Below are 23,104 nucleotides of genomic sequence, written 5' to 3'. Positions count from 1 at the left end.
TTGGTTTTATTGCCTAAACCTATCTGTATGTGGTTTTTTAAGCTCAACCGTGATGTTTTTCCTTTTACCCACTAAGTGGTTTTGCAACTTAAACCTTACTTTGTTTTTAATGTAATGTTGCCGCAAAGAAAACTGACAATTCGTGTCCCTGCACACAAAACCAGCAGATTGCATTTTGTGTTCCTCAAGCCGGAGAGGATGTGTCGGTATGCTCGCTCTTCCTCTTCACTCTTGTGTTGTGGCTCATGCGCCGTCATTAGATCCCAGCACCTCCTAAATCAATTCCAATAGTCTTGAAAATCTATTATTTCTTCTCATTTTTATCTTCTGCAGGGAGGCAATGGAAGTGAAAAAAGAGGGAGAACTATTTTGAGGTGAGGTCTCTATGGAAACAGAGCAGCAGCAGCAGCAGAGGAGGCCGACGATCCGTCACAATGGCCTTAAGTTGGAAGTCTGCGCTCCTCCGCTCGAACGTCTCGTTAACGGCTGAAGCCGTTATTACAGCGTGGCATCGAGATGACAATCATCTTTCTTCCCTCCCTGCAGGGCCGCCGCCAAACAAGTGACGTTAACCTTTTGGAAACCGTGCGCCAAAATTTCCCACGCGTCTACTATCGGACACATTTGTTCTTTTTCTTTTAACGTTTCCTCAATTATCTCTGGAACCACATTGTTGATTAACTTCATTTAAATTGCTACGATTGTGGGAGTCTAAATATAAAATATAAGCTTCCCAGATCCTCTACTTGTACCTGATGAGTCACAAAACATGTTTCCTGGTCCTCAAGGCTTCCTGACATGTTTTTAGTCTGCAGTAAGCAAAATGTATCTGGTGCTTTTATTTTGAAGGCAAAAAACGGGAGTCTCAGTGCGCCGTTTACTGGCTAAAGTTACGGTCAATTTTGGATACAAATTAGATAAATAAACAATATTGGCACTCCCCCGAAGAGGCACAATGTTAGTTTAAGTTGGAATAATTGTAATAACTATATGTTTTTAGGTAGTTAGCATAATTGTTGGCTATGTATGTATGCTATTTATGCTAGAGGAGTAATCTTAAGTTGGTTTTGGAATAAATAAACACATTTAAAATAATCAGTCTAAGTGCGAGACCATCAGTCGGAGGAGTACGCTACATATGTATTATTTACAGTATTAAATCTTTCTGTGAAGGATTGTTTCTGACTCCGTCTAAAACTTTAAAAGAGGTGAAAAGCTGTCCGCTCTCTCCGTTGCTGCACGAGTTGTATCCATTCAATGAAGTTCATTTTGTAAAAAGAAAAGAAAAAGAAGTGTACCTCATCGAATCCGATGAATCACTTGATTCAAGTAGTTTGCTCGGTCCAGCTCCAGTGATTATAGGACCTAACCAGTCGTATGATTGGTTGCATGCGCGCGTTCTCCGGCTCGTGAAGGGTTTATAACTTCTATCGGCATGAAAGACTTCAGGAGTCCATGTTGTGTGTGTGTGTGTGTGTGTGTGTGTGTGTGTGTGTTCACCCCTGTCCTCTGTCTTTCCCCCTCCAGCTCTGCTCTACGCCACCATCTTTGGAAACGTGACCACCATCTTCCAGCAGATGTACGCCAACACCAACCGCTACCACGAGATGCTCAACAACGTGCGGGACTTCCTGAAGCTGTACCAGGTCCCCACGGGGCTGAGCGAGCGGGTGATGGACTACATCGTGTCCACCTGGTCCATGTCCAAGGGCATCGACACGGAGAAGGTGAGCCCCCAGAGGTCAAAGGAGACTTTGGGGTTTTGTTTATTTAGTAAAGTTTGTTGTTTTGTAGGTTTTTTTGTTGCACTGTCCACTTTGCTGCTGTAAAAACTACAAACGTCTCCGCTGTGTGAGCAAGAAAGGGTCTTATTTTTATCTTAACATTATCAACCAGGCTGTTTTTTGTGTCTCTTTGTTGTTGTTTTGTGTCTCTTTGTTGGAGTTTTGCATCTCTTTGTAGTTTATTTGTGTTACTTTGTAGTTAAATTGTTTCTCTTTGTAGTAAATTTGTGTCTCTTTGTTGTTGTTTTGTGTCTCTTTGTGATTAATTTGTGTCTCTTTGCAGTTAATTTGTGTCTTATTGTTGTTGTTTTGTGTCTCTTTGTAGTTAATTTGTGTCTCTTTGTTGTTTTGTGTCTCTTTGTAGTTAATTTGTGTCTCTTTGTTGTTGTTTTGTGTCTCTTTGTTGGAGTTTTGCATCTCTTTGTAGTTTATTCGTGTTACTTTGTAGTTAAATTGTTTCTCTTTGTAGTAAATTTGTGTCTCTTTGTTGTTGTTTTGTGTCTCTTTGTGATTAATTTGTGTCTCTTTGTAGTTAATTTGTGTCTCTTTGTTGTTTTGTGTCTCTTTGTAGTTAATTTGTGTCTCTTTGTAGTTAATTTGTGTCTCTTTGTTGTTGTTTTATATCTCTTTGTAGTTCATTTGTGTCTTTGTTGTTGTTTTGTGTCTCTTTGTGGTTCATTTGTGTCTCTTTGTTGTTGTTTTATATCTCTTTGTAGTTCATTTGAGTCTCTTTTTTTTAGTTTTATGTCTCTGTGATTGTTTTGTGTCTCTTTGTAGTTAATTTGTGTCGCTTTTTTGTTGTTTTGTTTGTCTTTGTTGTTGTTTTTGTGTCTCTTAGTAGTTAATTTGTGTTTTGATTTCTTATTTTGTGTCTCTTTGTGGTTTCATCAAATGTGAGAACACACAATCTAGCTGGAGCTCTCTGACATTACATTTGCATCGTGGTAATATCACAGCTCACTTAAAGCATAAACGTAGCAGAACAAACCCAGAGAGAGAAAATAAAACAAAACTAAGCGAGCGAGCAGCGATCACACACGACTCTGACCTCGTTCACCCAAACGCAACGTGAACCTCCAACCCTCTGACATCACACCACGAGGTGCACTCTCAAATGATACGATATGATACAAATATTGTGTTGATAAAGAACCGAGTAGTGTCAGCGCTCCAGGAAACCGGCTCTGGGAAACCTTTAATAATGGCCGCCTTCTTAGCAATAACTTTCCCGCTGCTCTGGATTAGGTCTCCATTGTTTGTTTGCCTTCCGGCTAACACGTTGTGTACTTGTTTCAGGTGTAATATCACCTGCAGTGATTCATAAACAACCGTGGTGAACGTTGATTATTGTTATTGAACATTACTCTTCTGATCCAAATCAAACGTCGTTGCCTTTGCGGCTTTTCCGTTGTGTTTGACTTCCTGATGTTCCCTCTGTCACCTCTGGAGGAATATTAGGAATAGAAGTAATTGGATGCAGACCAATTATATCACAGTGACCTAATGTGGCTTGTGAGGAGGTTTGCGTTGCTCTTAAATTTTATTGTCCAACCAAAAAAAGACCCAGAAACACAATTTATTAAGTCGTAAAATCTTTCTCCGTCTAATTGGTTCTCTCTGCATCCTCCAGTTGACTTTCAGGCTCTCGTCCTCCTTCAGATCACATAACCGTCAATAGCCATTTCACCCAGTTTTTCAGGAGATAATTATCCACTCTTAAAGAGACATCAGCCGAGACGGCCCTCTGTATAAATACCTCTCAGCCGGCCCAATTAGCGGAAATATCGTGTGACTTTTGGGAGCCGTTGCGTTATTCGCAGTCAGCTGTTTATGCGAGTACACACCCAAAAGAAGACCGGCGGCTCCGAAAAAGCGTCTCGGTGCGACTAATATCCTCCACTTTAAATAGAGCAAAGGCCATTTTCAAAGGGAGTTGTGTTTTCGATGCTGCGGAGGCTCTTTAGATGATGTGTTGTCCTCCCCGTGGTCGGGTTTGTTTATATCTAATTAGGCAGGATTGTGAAAGACGAGGATGATAATTAGTTTTTTTATTTGTTGTGTTTTACCTAAATTCTGCAGTTAATGAGGAACTGGATCTCAGAATTGGTGTAACGAGCCGGACAAAGCGATTCACAGCTTACAGACGGCAGGCTGGTTTAGTTTTTTGGGATACAAACTGGTCCACGAGGAGGAAGACGAGGAGGAAGACAAGTCCTCATTTGGAAGAAATGAGGACTCGTCACGACAGCTGCTCTCTGCTGAAGTGCTTTTGAGCCAGAAACCGATGAACATCACGCTGCTGTAAACGGAGTCCGCACGTGACGGCAGGATCTGGTTATGGAACATTTCTATGTGTTCTGGTTTCGGTTAGTTTTGACCAATCAGGTGGGAGCAGGCTCCAGTTGCACTCAGGTGAAAAGTGCTCGGAGAGTTATGGCTGTATATGTCAAAAATAAGAAATTATTCATTTAATTTAATAGTTTTTATAGGTTTATTGTTAATTTATAGATATATTTTATCAAAGAAGAGTAAAAACCATGAGGGAGAAGGGTTTGCTTTTTAAATAACAAAAGGCACAAAGGGTTATTTAATCTTCTGTGGACCAGACGGCAACCTTTACTTTATGAATTCTGCAGAGAGGAAGAGAAGTCTTTCGCTGATCCAACAATTTACTCATTTTAGCCATGGTGGCATATTCCTCAGTGGCATTGTTAGAAGCTTTGGGCGGCGCGGTGGCAGCCTTAGGCTTCACGTCCTACCAAGCCCAAAGATCAGCAGAATGAAACCAGAAACCTCCACAAGGCAGCAATGCATGTCAACCGTATTGCTGCAAAAAGTTGTTTCTAGATTTCTTAGTTCAGTCTAGTACTGAGATTTCTAGTCCTAGAAAGGATTCCTCAGATTATTGATGGATAGAATTGCCAACCTCAGAAGCACAGCAGCAGCCATCTTGGAAATAGCAGCAGCAGCCATCTTGGAAATAGCAGCAGCCATCTTGGAAACAGCCAGCAGCAGATACTTGGAAACAGCAACAGCAGCCATCTTGGAAACAGCAGAAGCCATCTTGGAAACAGCAGAAGCCATCTTGGAAACAGTCAGCAGCAGATACTTGGAAACAGCAACAGCAGCCATCTTGGAAACAGCAGAAGCCATCTTGGAAACCCAATTTTACAAGACCAGGCGGCAACCTTTACTTTATTAATTCTGGAGGGAGGAAGAAGAAGCAGCAACATTAACAAAGGGCTTTTATTGTGAAGAATGAACAGGAAATTGAATGTGTTTATCTGCTGTTTAACCGTCACTCCTTTTGAAGAAGAGAAAACCAGCTCACAATCCTCCTCATGACCCTTAACTCTAACGTCTCTGTCTTCCAGGTGCTGTCCATCTGTCCCAAGGACATGAGGGCCGACATCTGCGTCCACCTCAACAGGAAGGTTCGTATCTGCTGTTTCTCTAAAGGCGCTCATCGGCTCAGTTTTCACGGGTCTTTTGTTTGTGTGAAACATAGGGAGTCAGCTCACAGTGTCATGCTTTTAATGGCACCATTTGTATGTGTTTAAGACTCCTGATGGAAGTCGTATGAGGGTATGTTGCTTACCTTTCGGACTGAAAGTCAATTGGTTGCAATAAATTCTTCCAAACACTGGTGGTCAGGAGAGAGAATGCAGCTTTAACACATGAAGTGTAGACTTCTATACAACCAGAGGAGTCGCCCCCTGGTGGTCAGGAGAGAGAATGCAGCTTTAACACATGAAGCATAGACTTCTATACAACCAAAGGAGTCGCCCCCTGGTGCTCAGTAGAGAGAATTCAGCTTTAACGAAGCACAGACTTCTATACAACCAATATATAAAAGTTTCATGTGTCTCATTAAAAAGGAGACAGCCCCTTAAGGTGCTCAAGGCTCTTTCCCCACATTGGTATCATAAATGAGCTTCATTTGGGAAACAAAGCACATTCTTTGTAAAAGAAAAGTGAGACAAAATTACGCACAAAAAAATGCAAACATGGTGCTCATTAAGCTGCTGAAAGCCCCTTTTAAAAGTTAGTGTAATAAAGTTTGATAACTGATTTCTTAAATATATAAACCAAAGTAATGAACCCTGGCAGTGTGCTAACAGGTCTGTACAAACATAAGACTCCGATCTGCAGATTTAGAGGAAATGCTCGTAGTTACTGGTTGGAAAAATGTGAGACTTCACGACTGAAATGCAAAATATCTTTGAAAAGCAGCAGCGTGTGAGCGCTCCATTCAAAGAACACGTTGTTTCCCCTTTTGATGTAAAGCGTCATAACCCAGACGGCAGTTTAACAATGTCACATTAGAGGATTTTTTGGGGGGGAAATTCAGACACTTCAGTCACAAAAACAACATAAACAACATAAACAAAGGCCCCAAATGAAGACAGTTGTGGCCGTGAGGTTTGTCAGGCGACATATTTCCTGAGAGCTTCAGGCGATTCCTCCGGGAACTAAAGAGCTTCATTGTTACTGTGATGGATTATCTCACTGTGCGTTTCATTTGGAAACACATGGAAGGATGCCAGCAAATTACTTCTCCTGCAGAAATAAAGGAAATCGAGACTGTTAAGAAGAAGACCTGCATGTTCTCCTCAAAGTCCTGATGAGAGGCTGCAGTGTATCGTTCACTTGCAATCAACGAGCGTTGAAGATAAAAACTATTTACTGAGGGTTTCAATATAATAATTAAAAGTCAGGGTTGCATTCTCTCTCCTGACCACCAGGGGGCGACTCCTCTGGTTGTATAGAAGTCTATGCTTCATGTGTTAAAGCTGCATTCTCTCTCCTGACCACCAGGGGGCGACTCCTCTGGTTGTATAGAAGTCTATGCTTCATGTGTTAAAGCTGCATTCTCTCTCCTGACCACCAGGGGATGACTTCTCTGGTTGTATAGAAGTCTATGCTTCTTGTGTTAAAGCTGCATTCTCTCTCCTGACCACTAGGGGACGACTCCTCTGGCTGTATAGAAGTCTATGCTTCATGTGTTAAAGCTGCATTCTCTCTCCTGACCACCAGGGGGCGACTCCTCTGGTTGTATAGAAGTCTATGCTTCGTGTGTTTAGCAACAGTACAACTCAAGCGGGCGATGAGCATCCACTCCCTGTCCTCTCGCGCAGGTCTTCAACGAACATCCTGCCTTCCGGTTGGCGAGCGACGGCTGCCTGCGCTCGCTGGCGGTGGAGTTTCAGACGACGCACTGCGCCCCCGGTGACCTGATCTTCCACGCCGGCGAGAGCGTCGACACCCTGTGCTTCGTGGTGTCGGGGTCGCTGGAGGTCATCCAGGACGACGAGGTCATCGCCATCTTAGGTACGTGGTCGCGTTGTTTATTTGGCGGGAGAAAGTGTGTGTGTGTGTGTGTTTGATTGGCCAATTGAAGATAATGTACATCTCATGAGACTTAAGTGAGGTTTTGGACTGTTGGTTGGACCAAACAAGACATTTAAAGACTTCCTGGACTTTAGGAACCTTGTGATTATTTGGTAAATTTTCATAATTTTCTCTTTTAAAGACAAATAATTGTTAGCTGCAACTGTTAGCTGCCTCCTTTCAGCAGCAACGCTTCTGTCGTGCAGCGTTGAAACATTGAAATATGCAGTGAAATCGCTTGTGACTCGTGAGGAAAAAGGAGATAAATGAGCAGCTGAATCGTCATTGATTCACGCAGGCGATAAAATAATCATAAAACATGATCTGTGTGTGTGTGTGTGTGTTTTAGGCGAGCTGATGTCATAGACATGTGTCACAATAAAGCAACAGAGAGGAACGGCTCAAATTAAATACTTGCGTCTGATACGTGTCGTGTTTTTAAAAAGTCGTGTTGTCTCTCTTTGCTTGTTTCTGGTGACGCATTTGAGAGCTTTTCTGATTTTTTGAATAATCCTGTCGGGCTGGAAAACTCTCCACAATTACAAGTTAAGAAAAAAAGCACAAGCGACTTCAACGGCGGCTAAGATTGCAGCCGCTATTTTTACTTTCAATTGCTTTTTTTATGAGAATGTTAAACGCTGCTCACGCAGAAGCCAGAAGAGGAAGATGAAGATGAAGAAGACGAATGGGAGTTGAGTCACCGGCAGTCGGCTGACGTGGTTTCTGTGTCAGAAGTGTCGCGTTCAAACAGTCCGACTCTTATCTGCCGCCGTGCATGTTGCTCTCTGCAGCCTCGCTTCTTCAGCGTTCACGAGGAGGAAGCGGTGATGGCGTCAGCCGGCGTTCTCACCGCCGTCGGCACGCCACAGGTGAGCCTCGGGTAACGAGAAGGAAAGATCAGCACGACGCACAGCGAGTGCAAAAGATGCTTTGAGACGGAAGCTGTTGCACTCAAACTTTACTTCACTTCGACGACGACAAGATGAGCTGTGACATTTAAAGCTTTGAGTTTGAAAGAGAAACAGTTCAAAGCGACGTGACGGACTGGTTTCCAGTTTGACCAGGAGAAGACGTCCAAAAACAGATGTGTGTATATATATATATATATATATATATATATATATATATATATATATATATATATATATATATAAAAATCACACACTAAAAGACAAAAACATGGTGCCTGTGCTCTTCCTCTCCACATTTATTTCCACATCGCTGTCCTCTGCCGTTGGTTGAAACATCAGTTTTTCTTCATATCGTTCACTATTCAAATGAATTGCAAATCCATTTATTTTGTATTTTGTATCTTCTTGATGATAGATCATATTATCTATAATAAATCAGTGTCACGTTATCGTGGAAGATGGCGATGGAGGGCGGGACCCAGAGAAACGGCTGCAGCCGCCGTCGCTGGATTATGATCTGCTTATTATGATGCTAGCTGCTGGCTTGCAAGATAGTGATCCATTGTGTGAGAGCCAAAGATCCACCGTGGCGAATAGTGAGAATCAGCTGCAGCTTGTAATCTGTGAAAATAGACAAAATGGAGAAATACAAATTATAAAAGAACGTGAAGAAAAGTAAGGACAAATATACATTCTGAGTTCGAGATTTAAATGTCATGAACTCTGGTGTGTTAACTATGTAAAGTAGTTCAAATTTCTGTAAATATATTCTCTGTAAATGTTCTTTTTGGTATATTTTGATGCAAATACTTTTCTATTAATTAGTTTTATTACGTAAAATATATTTAGAATGCAGGATTTTTTATTTGCATTCTCTCTCCTGACCACCAGGGGGCGACTCCTCTGGTTGTATAGAAGTCTATGCTTCATGTGTTAAAGCTGCATTCTCTCTCCTGACCACCAGGGGGCGACTCCTCTGGTTGTATAGAAGTCTATGCTTCATGTGTTAAAGCTGCATTCTCTCTCCTGACCACCAGGGGGCGACTCCTCTGGTTGTATAGAAGTCTATGCTTCATGTGTTAAAGCTGCATTCTCTCTCCTGACCACCACGGGGCGACTCCTCTGGTTGTATAGAAGTCTATGCTTCATGTGTTAAAGCTGCATCCTCTCTCCTGACCACCAGGGAGCGACTCCTCTGGTTGTATAGAAGCCTATGCTTCACGTGTTAAAGCTGCATTCTCCAGGTCAGATACAGACACATCTACTTCTCGTTTTCTTACATTTCTTTTTAGAAACAATCCTCCACATCGGGTCTGTAATTGTCTCATTTCATCGTGGATCCTCCGTGTCACTCTGCAGCTCCTCTGGAAGCTTCTCTGCGTCTCCCGCTGAGCAACGATCACATTAGCCAACAGACCAGCTGCCACTTCTGGACGGCGTTCACCAGATCTGAGGCCCACGCTCTTCGGCGCTCGCCGTGATTTACGACTTCGCGAAGACGCACCGTTTCACTTCACACGGCCGTCGTGCAAATTAAAGAAAGTTTCAAATGGTTGCAGGCAGATATTTGGAAACCGCATTGAAGACGTTCCAGCCTCTTTTTAAAGTCATTCATCAGACGCTTTATGTGATTTCTTTACTTCACTCAAGGATTTCCAAACAATTTAGTACCATCAACCCTCTTAAATACACTTGTTTCATTACAAAATGGTGGTCATTCTTTTATACTGTAAGAGTTTCAGGCCTTTATGGGTTGTTTAAGTGGTATATTTGATGATATTTGTCGGTTTGCTGCTGCTGGAGTGTTTCATAGCAGCTTCCTCTGAGCTGCTAAACATCTGCAGGAAGTGACGAGTTCCTTTAACGGCGGCTCGATGTGATGAAATCACAGCAAAGTGGAGCAGATGAATGAAACCGAGGAACGTGGGAACAAAGGGCGGCTCAGCGGGGAATGATGGCAGCCGATGGGTTTAATGCTGAGGAAGCGAAGACTGGAAATAGAGTTTTAAATATTAGTTATATTTCTTTTTTTTTTCTTCTTTTTTTTTTTACTCTTAAATAGTTTTTGGGGGGAGTTTTACATTTCAGTTTGCAGAGGATGAAACCTCGTCTCTTTGAGGATCTGAGGTCCAACTATTCGCATTTTCATCACCCTCGGCTGTATTTTGTGTCCAACGCTAATTAGCAAAGGTTAGCATGCTGGATAACTAAACCAAGATAATGACCAATGCTAATTACAAAATGTTAGCATGCTGGCTGGTTTTTGTTGGCAAACGCATGAAAAAAGAGGAGTAACTTTTGGTTGAATATCATATGAACCTTTGATTTGTGGCCGTATATGGAAGTAAATTCACGACAAATGTTTTGTTCATTTAAAAAAAAAAATCAAACTTTTAAAAAAAATTTTTTTTAAAAGAGTGAAAGTTGAAAATATAAAACTTGTTACTGAAATAAAAAATTATATTAAAAAAAACTTAATCAAAATTATATTTAACCCCCCAAAAACTCATTTTTATTTTCGAATACATTGTTGAAGTTCAACAACAAAACTTAATTTTCCAGGTTCAAATCTTTTTGTCCAAATGAACAAAACTTTTGTCCCATATTTACCTCCATAGCCGTGCAGAGCGAGATAGTTTGAAGCGTCCGGCCGCTGACCAATCAGACGCAGAGCAGCTGCAGGTCTGCAGAGATAAGAGTTGGTCTGCGTGGTCACAGCATCACAGGAGGCTTCTTTCTCTTTAAACACTTCCCTCCTCTAAAGGTTTCCTTTTTCTCGTCAAAGCCGTCACGTTTTTCGCCAACTTTCTTTCTGTTGTACTCTTCATGCTGAGGAGTAAAAGGAAGTTCTGCCAGAACCAGAACCAGAGCTCAAGAGAAAGAGAGACAAAAAGTACAAAGAAAAGTAAACGTTTCATCCTCCGTCTCGTCACGCTGCTTTTCTTACTTTTACATCTGACGTTTGTCATTGTTTTAAACGCCGTATGCGAGCCGGAGGGCAGGAAAGTGCTCAAGTTTAGTTTCTCCTGGTGAAAGGATGTTTTATACGGAGACATTCAAAGATGAACTTCATCTTTTCTGCGGGATTTAAAATACTTTGATGTTTTTTTTTCCCTTGAAAGCACATCAGTGGTTACAATAAAAGCTCGGTTCTTCTTTTCTGGAGAGAGAGATTGTGTCTCGCAGTACAATTGGAAGGATTTCCATGTTTTAGGTTCATTTTGGCTTTTAAATGAGCAAATATTGGCGTGCTGAGTCATGCATACCTGTAGACTGTCCTAATGAGCTGAAAATGTCCCAAACAGACCACCGTACAGCAGCTATAAACTGCTTTAGTTTGAAAAAACAACACAACCTCTCAGAACAGTTTTTCTTGTTCAGTTCCCTTCATCATTTATCCTCTCGAGAGTTTTTATTCGTCGTGCATAATCAGCATTTCCATTATTAAGACACTGAAGCGTGACTGAAGAGTTTGTTGTTTTTCTTTTGTTTCATCTGAGTTGCTCGTTGTTTTTTTTGTCAATCAAGCGACGTGGATGGAACTTCTGACTTCCTGTTGGTGGCACAGTCTTTTCAATGAGTCTTATTAGCGACATAGTTATACACAAATTAACTTTTTAAAATGAACTTTTTTTTTTCCTGTTAGCAGCTCTATTTCTATGGAAGCCCGTTTCCGCCACTGATATAAAAAAATTGATTGTGTAAGCACTAACTTAGTATTTCATAATCATGACTTAGCATCTCATAATTATGAGATACTATCTTATAATTTCGACTTAGTATCTCATAATTATGAAATACTAAGTCCTAATTATGAGATACTAAGTCATGATTATGAAATACTAAGTCCTAATTATGAGATACTAAGTCATGATTATGAAATACTAAGTCCTAATTATGAGATACTAAGTCATGATTATGAAATACTAAGTCCTAATTATGAGATACTAAGTCATGATTATGAAATACTAAGTCCTAATTATGAGATGCTAAGTCCTAATTATGAGATACTAAGTCCTAATTATGAGATAGTAAGTCCTAATTATGAGATACTAAGTCCTAATTATGAGACACTAAGTCATGATTATGAAATACTAAGTCCTAATTATGAGATGCTAAGTCCTAATTCTGTGATATTAAGTCACAAGTCTGTGATATTAAGTCACAATTCTGTGATATTAAGTCACAATTCTGTGATATTAAGTCATAATTCTGTAATATTAAGTCCTAATTCTGTGATATTAAGTCCTAATTCTGTGATATTAAGTCATAATTCTGTGATATTAAGTCATAATTCTGTGATATTAAGTCATAATTCTGACATGTCATATTAGCATATGACTTCATTTGTCAGAAATGGGCCTCCATACTATTGTCACTCATTGTTTGAAGAAATAACCTTTTAAGTGTTGATCTGTTCACGAGCACAACCATCACGTTCATGGTACATAACCGTGGTTGAGTAACACCGTGTCTCACACGCCCACACACGCATGTTCCCGCCCAAATGTTAATTATATACAATCAGTGCATTTCAGTTAATCACAGAACGACTTTAGTGAAGCAGGAAGCTTGTTCACTCGCTACGCACCGAGCTAGTCGGAGAGTTTATACAGTAACGAGCAGGCGTGCAGCGCCATCCAATCACACGCTAGACGGCGGGGGCTAATTTCAGACCCTGCACACACCCACACACACACACACACACACACACACACACACACTGAGGGACTAACCGAGCAGTTGCTGAGCACAGTAGGGGAAGCAACAAAAAAAAAAGATGGAGGGAGGGGGCGAGGATATCGATGAGGAACATTTTGGGGTTCTCAGCAGGTCAAGTGATCTTTTTCTCGGTTTCCAAACACACTTAGCTCGAGGAAGAGGAGGTTTTTGAAGAAAGGAAGGAGCGAGAGAAGTTTAGGGCGATGGCGGCTCGGTAGGATGAACGTATGGAGGAAAAAAAGAGGCGACTTGCAAGCGAAAACAGGATAACGAGAAAAGAGAAGGGAAAGGTGAGGAGGATGGAGGAAGCGATTGGGATAATTTGATAGAGAATCAAAGGATAAGGAGGTGGAGGGAGGGGGGAAGTCAGGCTCAGGAGACATTGGAGGAGGAGGAGGAAGAAGAAGAAGAGGAGGAGGAGGATGGAGATGGAGGGAGACTGTGCCCTCTTCCTCGGTTGCGGTTTTTAAAGCCACTGATTTCCCCAGGCTGAGGAGTGAGGCTGCTCCCCGAGGCGGCAACACACTCTGCTCTCATTAGTGTCCGATGGCATCCGGACACACACACACACACACACACACACACACACACACTCGAGCAGCGAAGGTATATGTAGGATTGCCAGTATGTATTTTCTTATTACGGCTCCTTAATGTCTCCGCGTACCGGCTGAGGAAAATGAGTTTCCTCTTGAGAGGACAATAAAGTATTCGGATACACAAACAAACACACACACAACATCGCGCACTCTGACATCTCACACACAATTCTTTTCCCACAGTAACAAGGCAATCCAGTGGATACTCATGAGTAGTAATAAGCCTCTCGTTTCCCATCAGCCACCAGGCCTACTGCCGACATGTGGTCGGTTGTACCGACTGACAGCCGGGAGGAAATGCGTGTAACTCCAGATCAATTTGTCAAAAAGGTCATAGCGACATGGACGATGATCAATAGAGATACGGGGATAGTTTGTAGTTGTTTAACAGGAAGTGAGCGTCACTGGGTCTCTTCACAAAAAGCTTAAAGGGGATTCCTCCCTTTGTGTTTTAGGTTATTGCAGAAATAATCTTCAGCGTTAAGAAGCTAACGTTAGCAGCTAACGTTAGCAGCTACAGAGGAGCTATTGTGAAAGTGTACCACAGTTAAACAAGTAGAAACATTACCATCATTGTGTTGTTGTTCTTTTGTCGTGCTATTGCAGAGTTTCATTGTTTTTGAGGCGTTAGTCGTTGCATCTTGTTGGTGAGATATTCTCACCGCGCTCCTCATGGGAGGTGATTTATATAAATGTGAGAATGACCCGGCACCGCCTTAAGTACCACTTACACCAGCTGGATCCATCGGGCTATGAAACTGGTAAATATCCTGGTATGAATGTTATGTTAGTTTGAGGGCTAGAATATCCTGAATCTCTTAAACGATCCATCTTAGCCTATTAAATGTGCTGAAGAAATATTCAACCCCTCTGCCCCTTCGGCGTCCTCTCGCTTCCTCGTCGGGTTTTTTAAATTTTTTTGGTTGAAAGTCGTCGTTTTCTATCAAAGCTCGGGTGGATTGTTGTGACCGCCCAGCAGGACGCAGACGCGACCACACACCATCAGCCCTTTGGCCCGAATTATCTATTCATGATTTCTGCTCCGGCTCCAGAGAAATGCACCCTATTTTTTTTTTCCTTCTCTTTTTTGTTTTTGCCAAAAAGTGATGAGCTGATTAATTTCTTAATCCATTATTCATGCTCGGTTATGAGAAGGGGAATTCAGTCGGGCCTTCTTATTCACAAAGCAATATGTTCTCGCCCCGGCAAGGAATACGTCGGCGGTGAACAGGAGGAGATGAGGCCGCCGCCGCGTACGAGTCTGGCTTTATTACAAGAACCCCGTAAAAGGAATCAGGGCGGCTGTTTAGACGTGGAATCGATTAAAGGACGAGGACGATGAAAGGCTTTTTTTAAATGGAGGAATTATCGTAAAATGCAGCTTTTCATGCGCGTCCTATCACTCAGATATCGTCCCTGTGAAGCTGATTCTTATCGCCTCAAGGAAAAGTCTCTGTTGTCCTTTTTTTTGGACAATATCCTGCACCAAACTCTCTTTGAAGCCACAAGCCTCCGATGACAAAAACATACAAAACACAAATATCTTGTGTTTCCTCTTGAGAAACCTGGAAATGAACACAATGTGAGAGCGGTATCAATCTTCTTATGTCACTCTCAACATAAAGCTAATAACTCAGCTAATGCTAATACGCTCAGCTATAGCTAATAAGCTCAGCCGATGCCAATAAAATGATCTAAAGTTAATAAACTAAGCTAAAGCTAACATGCTCGGCTAAGGCTATTATGCTCAGCTAAGGCTTATAAGCTCAGCTAAAGCTATTACGATCAGCTAAAGCTAACAAGCTCAACTGAAGTTAAGCTCAGCTAATGCTTATAACATTCACTAAGGCTAATAAGCTCAGCTAAAGCTAGTAAGCTCAGCTAAAGCTAATAAGCTCAGCTAAACTTAATAATAGGAGCTAAAGCTAGTAAGCACAGCTAAAGTTAATAAACTTAGCTAAAGCTAGGAAGCTCAGCTGAAGTTAATAAACTCAGCTAAAGCTAGTAAGCTTAGCTAAAGCTAATGAACTCAGCTAAAGTTAAGCTTAGCTAATATTATAAACTCAGCTAAAGCTAGTAATCTCTGCTAAAGCTAGTAAACTCAGCTAAAGCTAGCGCTTCAAATAGTCGATCAGTGATTGTGGAGGTTCAGGGAGGTTGAAGTGAGGCCTTCATTGCCGGTTTGTGCAACTAAATCCAGAGACATAACCGACTGTGTTGATAAAATTAGAGTTATTATGTAACTATGGTTCTATGAACTGCACATGAACACCAAGTGGTTTTATCTCGGGCATTAACTTTACAGGGAATTTGAGCTAAAATGCTAACAGTTGCTCTTTCAAATTGGAGCTCAGATCTCAAACAGAGAAAGTCATGAGTCGGAGTTTAAAGGCAAATTAAAGATGTCATCGTGATCTTTTATTCATGCGTTTTCACGCTTGTGATTCAGAGCCAACCGAGGAAGACGCAGTGTTCACTTTGTATTTTAATGCTCTTTATGTGACGCTATTTTTAAAAGTCCCACATCGTAAATGACTCCTGCTGGTCGGATGATTATGAAAGAGTTGAGTTGTAGGAAGGGGGTCTATTAGCGCGCTGCATTTTTTTTATAGTAATTAACTGTCTCATAAATCCATGCAGGCTGGATACTTTTATGTGCATGACAAAAGTTATTATATTTCCTCACATTTTAAAGGGGAACAACATTTCTTTACATATTAACTAGTGGTCTGAATCTTCATGTAAGATAAATCTTTTATTCCTCCCGAGGGAAACGCTGCCCATATGTTGCAGAGACAAAACGCAGAAGCATGATTAATACATCAGTTATCTTAATTAATGATCTCATTAGCATAAGTGGTTATGATTAATATCACTCTGCTGATCATGTTGGGACTTTTAGGCGGATCAAAAGTTCCTCTGGTCGAGAACAGAAGGACTCATTAAACTTCTTTATCGCTTTTCTTTCCTCCCACAGCTCATTAATCATTCATCAGTTAATGTCTGAAACTGGGAAAAAAAAAAAAAAGTCAGACATATATTGTAAAGTAACTATTTTTCTGTGGCAGCGACAACATTTGTGCAGAGTGTGGAACGACTATAATAATTCAAATGTGGGCTCCTTATGCTAAAAGTAGTTATTCTAATCCAATAAGGACCTTTTAAGGCCGCTGTTGGTGGATCAGTGTCATGGCCGCTGGATGACTTTCTGCACCCAGTTTTTTCAGAGATATGGAAGCAACAGCAGCATCAGCACCCTGAGAGCAGCAGCCTGAGGTTGCTGGGCGGACGTGTGGCGATAAAGACGAAGCGATACGAGGGCGCGTTCACGCCCGCCCGGCCACAAGCAATTTATTTTTCCGCTGATGGAGGATGGAGGGTGGAGGGTGGAGGATGGTGGAGGCGACAGCATTCAATGGAGACCAACAGAATGTCCAGCTGAGTTTATTTTAAACCTTAACACTTGCATTTGTATGGGTAATCGCAATTTACCCTTTTATAAGTCCCGCCCCTTTCGCTCTCCCTCCTGACCACCAGGGGGCGACTCCTCTGGTTGTATAGAAGTCTATGCTTCATGTGTTAAAGCTGCATTCTCTCTCCTGACCACCAGGGGGCGACTCCTCTGGTTGTATAGAAGTCTATGCTTCATGTGTTAAAGCTGCATTCTCTCTCCTGACCACCAGGGGGCGACTCCTCTGGTTGTATAGAAGTATTTGCTTCATGTGTTAAAACTGCATTCTCTCTCCTGACCACCAGGGGGCGACTCCTCTGGTTGTATAGAAGTCTAAGCTTCATGTGTTAAAGCTGCATCCTCTCTCCTGACCACCAGGGGCCGACTCCTCTGGTTGTATAGAAGTATTTGCTTCATGTGTTAAAGCTGCATCCTCTCTCCTGACCACCAGGGGTGACTCCTCTGGTTGTATAGAAGTCTATATAAGTGACTCTACTTCTCTCCTGATGTATTCCCTCAGTAAACATTGTAAACATGAGTTTATGTCTCAATCTCTAGTTTCAAGTCTTCTTCTTTACAGTGTGATGTTCAAGTACACACTTGAGTGTTTTTGTACGTCATATTCAGTGTGAAGCAGCACACATCAAACACACACACACACACACACTCTCTCTCTCTGTCTGCATGTTAGCGACAGCGTGACGTCTGTTACTCGGGGTGTTGTGACTCGTATTCAGGTCAGCTTAGAAAAAGCGCTGAGCTGGCGGTTTGTGGCAGGTTCGACACAGTGAGTCCTTATTAGCCGCCACTTCACCTGTTTTCAGTTACACCCAGAATGCACCTGGACGTCTTCAGGGGGGAAAGTGAAGTCGAAGCACATGTACTGTGGATTCCTGTTCTAGTCGTCACCGATTGGCGAACAGAAATATTGAGTTTTCATCCTAAAAATTCAAGAAAATTCTAGTGTACTCAGGAATATCAGATGTTCGCTTCATGATAATGTTCAAAAGAAAAAGATTCATATTTCTTTTAAAGATGCATTTCAGTCAAATTCATCTTTAACTTTGTTCATTGTGTTTTTCTAGTCAAATAAATACAATAACACTTTGAGGGAGGTGAGAGAGTCTGTAACCAAAACTGTTTCTATATAAAAGGATTTAAGAAGCGCTGGATTTTTTTTACTAATATTAACCTTTCACTTTTTAAATGTCACGGTTTCCTCCACAGCAGCATGTTGTGACACCTCCTCTGCTCCTTCATGCCTGCTTCCCTTTTTTAAACACTTTGAGCTGCGTTTCCTGCATGGAAGCTTCCAGTCTACACATGAAGTTTACTGTTGTATTCACAAAAAATATGTATAGTTTCTGGTCTGTCGTGTTAAAACCTACTTGATATTTTATTATTAATAATATTATTATTATTATTATTACTGTGGGAACAACTGTGGCTTTCCCCGTGAGACGCTTACGAGTGTAAACAGGCGTTGGTCTGGATGAGGATGACGAGCACGAGGGTGATGAAGGTGATGAGGTTGACGAGCATGAGGGTGATGAAGGTGGTGAGCATGACGGTGATGAAGGTGGCAAGCACGAGGGTGATGAAGGTTGCGAGCAGGAGGGTGATGAAGGTGTTGAGCAGGAGGGTGATGAAGGTGGCGAGCACGAGGGTGATGAAGGTGTTGAGCAGGAGGGTGATGAAGGTGGCGAGCAGGAGGGTGATGAAGGTGGAGCATGAAGGTGTTGAGCAGGAGGGTGATGAAGGTGGAGCATGAAGGTGGCGAGCATGAGGGTGATGAAGGTGGAGCATGAAGGTGGCGAGCACGAGGGTGATGGTGTTGAGCAGGAGGATGATGAAGGTGGCGAGCACGAGGGTGATGAAGGTGGCGAGCATGAGGGTGATGAAGGTGGAGCATGAAGGTGGCGAGCACGAGGGTGATGGTGTTGAGCAGGAGGGTGATGAAGGTGGCGAGCACGAGGGTGATGAAGGTGGAGCATGAAGGTGGCGAGCAGGAGGGTGATGAAGGTGGCGAGCAGGAGGGTGATGAAGGTGGAGCATGAAGGTGTTGAGCAGGAGGGTGATGAAGGTGTTGAGCATGAAGGTGTTGAGCTCGAGGGTGATGAAGGTGGAGCATGAAGATGGCGATCACGAGGGTGATGAAGGTGGCGAGCATGAGGGTGATGAAGGTGGCGAGCATGAGGGTGATGAAGGTGGAGCATGAAGGTGGCAAGCACGAGGGTGATGAAGGTGATGAGCATGAGGGTGATGAAGGTGGAGCATGAAGATGGCGAGCACGAGGGTGATGATGGTGTTGAGCACGAGGGTGATGAAGGTGTTGAGCACGAGGGTGATGAAGGTGGCGAGCAGGAGGGTGATGAAGGTGGCGAGCAGGAGGGTGATGAAGGTGGCGAGCAGGAGGGTGATGAAGATGGCGAGCAGGAGGGTGATGAAGGTGATGAGCATGAGGGTGATGAAGGTGGCGAGCAGGAGGGTGATGAAGGTGCAGTGGGCTTGAAGCCATTGAGCAGGTCGCCAGAGGGCTTGGAGCTCTGCTGGATTCATGAGGTTCTTTCTTTGCGACTTCCTGCTGCAGAAATCTGCTCCTCTGCTTTATTTAAGTCGACCGAGCGCTCGTTTAGTTCTGATGGACGGGAGGAAACGTCCCGGAGGGACTCGACTTTAAATGTCACGTTGAAGATGGAAAGGTTCTCGTGTTCTCAGGATCACCGGCCTCTTCTTTTTTTTTTGGATCTCATCAGCAACATCGAGTTTATTTCACACACGAAGGTGGAAAAAAAAAGTTTAAAAACTAATAAAACGTGTTCTTGTTCTGCTCCTCTCGGTTCCACTCGCGTTGCGTCGGGTCTGGAACTGAAAGCGTTCGCTGTTCCTCGCGGGGTGAAACCAGCAGCTCCGGTTGCTAAGGACCTGGCCAGGTAAAACAGTTGCTAGGGACTGAAAAAGATGTGAGTGTGTGTGTGTGTGTGTGTGTGTGTGTGTGTGTGTGTGTGTGTGTGTGTGTGTGTGTGTTATGCAGAGAGGTTCATGTTGAATGTTGTACAGTTCATTACTGAACACACCTGAACCTCTTCATGTGTTGAAGCTGCATTCTCTCTCCTGACCACCAGGGGGCGACTCCTTTGGTTGTATAGAAGTCTATGCTTCATGTGTTGAAGCTGCATTCTCTCTCCTGACCACCAGGGGGCGACTCCTCTGGTTGTATAGAAGTCTATGCTTCATGTGTTGAAGCTGCATTCTCTCTCCTGACCACCAGGGGGTGACTCCTCTGGTTGTATAGAAGTCTATGCTTCATGTGTTAAAGCTGCATTCTCTCTCCTGACCATCAGGGGGCGACTCCTCTGGTTGTATAGAAGTCTATGCTTCATGTGTTAAAGCTGCATTCTCTCCTGACCACGAGGGGGTGACTCCTCTGGTTGTATAGAAGTCTATGCTTCATGAGTTAAAGCTGCATTCTCTCTCCTGGCCACCAGGGGGCGACTCCTCTGGTTGTATAGAAGTCTATGCTTCATGAGTAAAAGCTGCATTCTCTCCTGGCCACCAGGGGGAGACTCCTCTGGTTGTATAGAAGTCTATGCTTCATGTGTTAAAGCTGCATTCTCTCTCCTGGCCACCAGGGGGAGACTCCTCTGGTTGTATAGAAGTGTATGCTTCATGTGTTACAGGTGAATCTAAAGGTCTCTGGTTTCTTCACCTCCTCCATCAAACCGTTAATCTGTTTTTAATCTCCGGTGTCTTCAGGTAAAGGCGACGTGTTCGGCGACGTCTTCTGGAAGGAGACGGCGTTGGCTCACGCGTGCGCTAACGTCCGAGCGCTGACGTACTGCGACCTGCACGTCATCAGGAGGGAGGCCTTGCTCAAGGTGCTGGAGTTCTACACCGCCTTCGCCAACTCCTTCTCCCGCAACCTCATCCTCACCTGCAACCTGCGCAAGCGGGTAAGGTACCGAACACTGTGGACACACACGTACAGGACACACACGCACAGGACACACACACGGACAGGACACACACACACACACGTACAGGACACAAGTACACACAAGTAAAGTCCATGCGTACAGGACCCACACATATAATACACACACATGCAGTTCACAAGTAAAGTACACACACGTACAGTAGACACACATACAGTACACAAAACAGTACACACACACATACAGTACCCACATACAGTACACGCATAGAGTACACACATAGAGTACACACATACAGTACACACATAGAGTACACACATAGAGAACACACACGTACACAAGTCTATGCTTCATGTGTTAAAGCTGCATTCTCTCTCCTGACCAGCAGAGGGCGACTCCTTTGGTTGTATAAAAGTCTATGCTTCATGTGTTAAAGCTGCATTCTCTCTCCTGACCACCAGGGGGAGACTTCTCTGGTTGTATAGAAGTCTATGCTTCATGTTTTAAAGCTGCATTCTCTCTACTGACCACCAAGGGGAGACTCCTCTGGTTGTATAGAAGTAAAGTCGAGTAGTAGAGTTTCTATTCGCCTCACTCTGCCTCATGAGCTTAGCAGAGTATCAAAGCAGAAGCTCGAGCACAAACACACAATCTGAGGACATCTGACCCGACAATTTCCCCTTTTTCCTTCACTCAACAAGTCTGTTGTTGTTTACTCGTCCCCCGTGTTTGTTTTTCTTGGCTCGATAGGTCTTTCTCTCAGCTTGCCCCCTCAAACACAATAAATTATACATACCGGTTGTCTCATTATGTCCTCGTGCCCTTTTGCCGTCTCTCTCCCTCTCTGACGTCGGCGGCAGGAAGTCTCTGAGCGGCAGCGCCTCTCGCTGTGTTGGCGTCGAAAGTTCATAGATTATAATTTATTGATGCCAGTATTTCATGTATCCGGCCTTTCATCTGGGTCTGCGTGTGAGCTTAAACACGTATGTCCTGCACACACATACACAATCATACATTTGGGTTTTTGCTGCTTTTGTTCACAACTTAGTTTTTGGGGAATTTTTGTCATAAACTAGTATTTTTTTTCTGTGACTTTATTATTATTTTCACGTTTAACTTGTTAGAAGCAAACAACAGGGGGAGACTCCTCTGGTTGTATAGAAGTCTATGCTTCATGTGTTAAAGCTGCACTCTCTCTCCTGACCACCAGGGGGCGACTCCTCTGGTTGTATAGAAGTCTATGCTTTATGTGTTAAAGCTGCATTCTCTCTCCTGACCACCAGGGGACGACTCCTCTGGTTGTATAGAAGTCCATGCTTCATGTGTTAAAGCTGCATTCTCTCTCCTGACCACCAGGGGGCAATTAATGAAATTTAGGATCTTTTCACAGCGAAATAGACAGTAAAGAGTGATGCTGCTTAAAGTTTTGTACGCTCATGGAGCTCGCTAACACATTCAAACAGTGGAGATTACACATCCATCAGAAAAGATACGAGTAAAGAGTTTTATTTCTGAGGTAGAACATTTAGTTCTTCATAAACACGTCACTTAATTTCTGAGAGGACTTGGTTCATTTTGGGGGTGAGAATACTCCTCAATTAAAAAGCACAGCGAGTGATCCAGGCTGATTACACAGCAGAGGAGCTTTGAAACAAAGTGAGAAATAGATGTGAAGCCACCATTACGAGGCCTTTTAAAAACCAGCTGCCGAGGCTGCTGGGAAACCCAGTGAGTTGTGTCTCGTAGAGCGCCTCCTGCGCGTAAACACAGATCAGGAACATGAGGAGGGAGGGAGCTCGTTGTCGTCTCCCTCGGTCGCCTCTTTTGTTCCCCGCGATGAAGATAAACGGCGTCCCGGTGGAGCTCGGGACGCGGCCGGCGGGACGCAGGAGGACGGCGGCGTGCTGCGACCGCTCACGGCGTGACGGCTGGCTGCACATCTGCCTCCGTCAGCACTTCCTCTCTCGCTCTTTCCTTTGTGGAAAAACGCTTGTTTGTGTTTGAGCTTGAGGTCCGATGTCACCTCGCTGCTCCGTCAGAGAGAGAGGCGCCACATTTAGACGTAGTTCACACATATATGCATGTTTGTAACTGCCATATATTGAGATGAACTGATTATGTGGGTTTATTTTTAAGGTTTATTTATCCAGGAAAGCCTCATTGAGATTAAAAATCTCCTTTTCAAGAGCGTCCTGGTCAAGACAGCAGTGACCGAACAATAAATTAATATGTAAAATAGCCAAATATGTGGGAAAAACAATAAACATAATGGGCATTTGTGAGATTTTATGCTATTCTAGTGACAATTGCAA

The 23,104-nt window shown here is 43.1% G+C and overlaps 1 protein-coding gene across 3 annotated transcripts in view; it reads left to right on the top strand.

Annotated features, from left to right (window-relative positions):
• Nucleotides 1–23,104, top strand: part of kcnh5b (potassium voltage-gated channel, subfamily H (eag-related), member 5b) — an 81,566-nt gene that overhangs the window by 45,111 nt on the left and 13,351 nt on the right. For 2 of the 3 annotated variants that reach the window (XM_068600380.1, XM_068600381.1), the window contains exons 9-12: nt 1,528–1,727; nt 5,159–5,218; nt 6,923–7,115; nt 20,614–20,810. In XM_068600380.1, coding sequence (XP_068456481.1) covers nt 1,528–1,727; nt 5,159–5,218; nt 6,923–7,115; nt 20,614–20,810 — 650 coding nt within the window. Of the gene's footprint in view, nt 1–1,527; nt 1,728–5,158; nt 5,219–6,922; nt 7,116–20,613; nt 20,816–23,104 lie in introns of all 3 variants that reach the window. The other variant, XM_068600382.1, reaches the window with a different exon arrangement.

This window comes from Clinocottus analis, unplaced genomic scaffold (assembly GCF_023055335.1).
Source record: "Clinocottus analis isolate CAN_PGR_092001 unplaced genomic scaffold, fCliAna1.0.p SCAF_5, whole genome shotgun sequence".
NCBI lineage: Eukaryota > Metazoa > Chordata > Actinopteri > Perciformes > Cottidae > Clinocottus > Clinocottus analis.
Note: the sequence above shows the minus strand (reverse complement) of the source record. Positions and strands in the feature narration are given on the sequence as shown.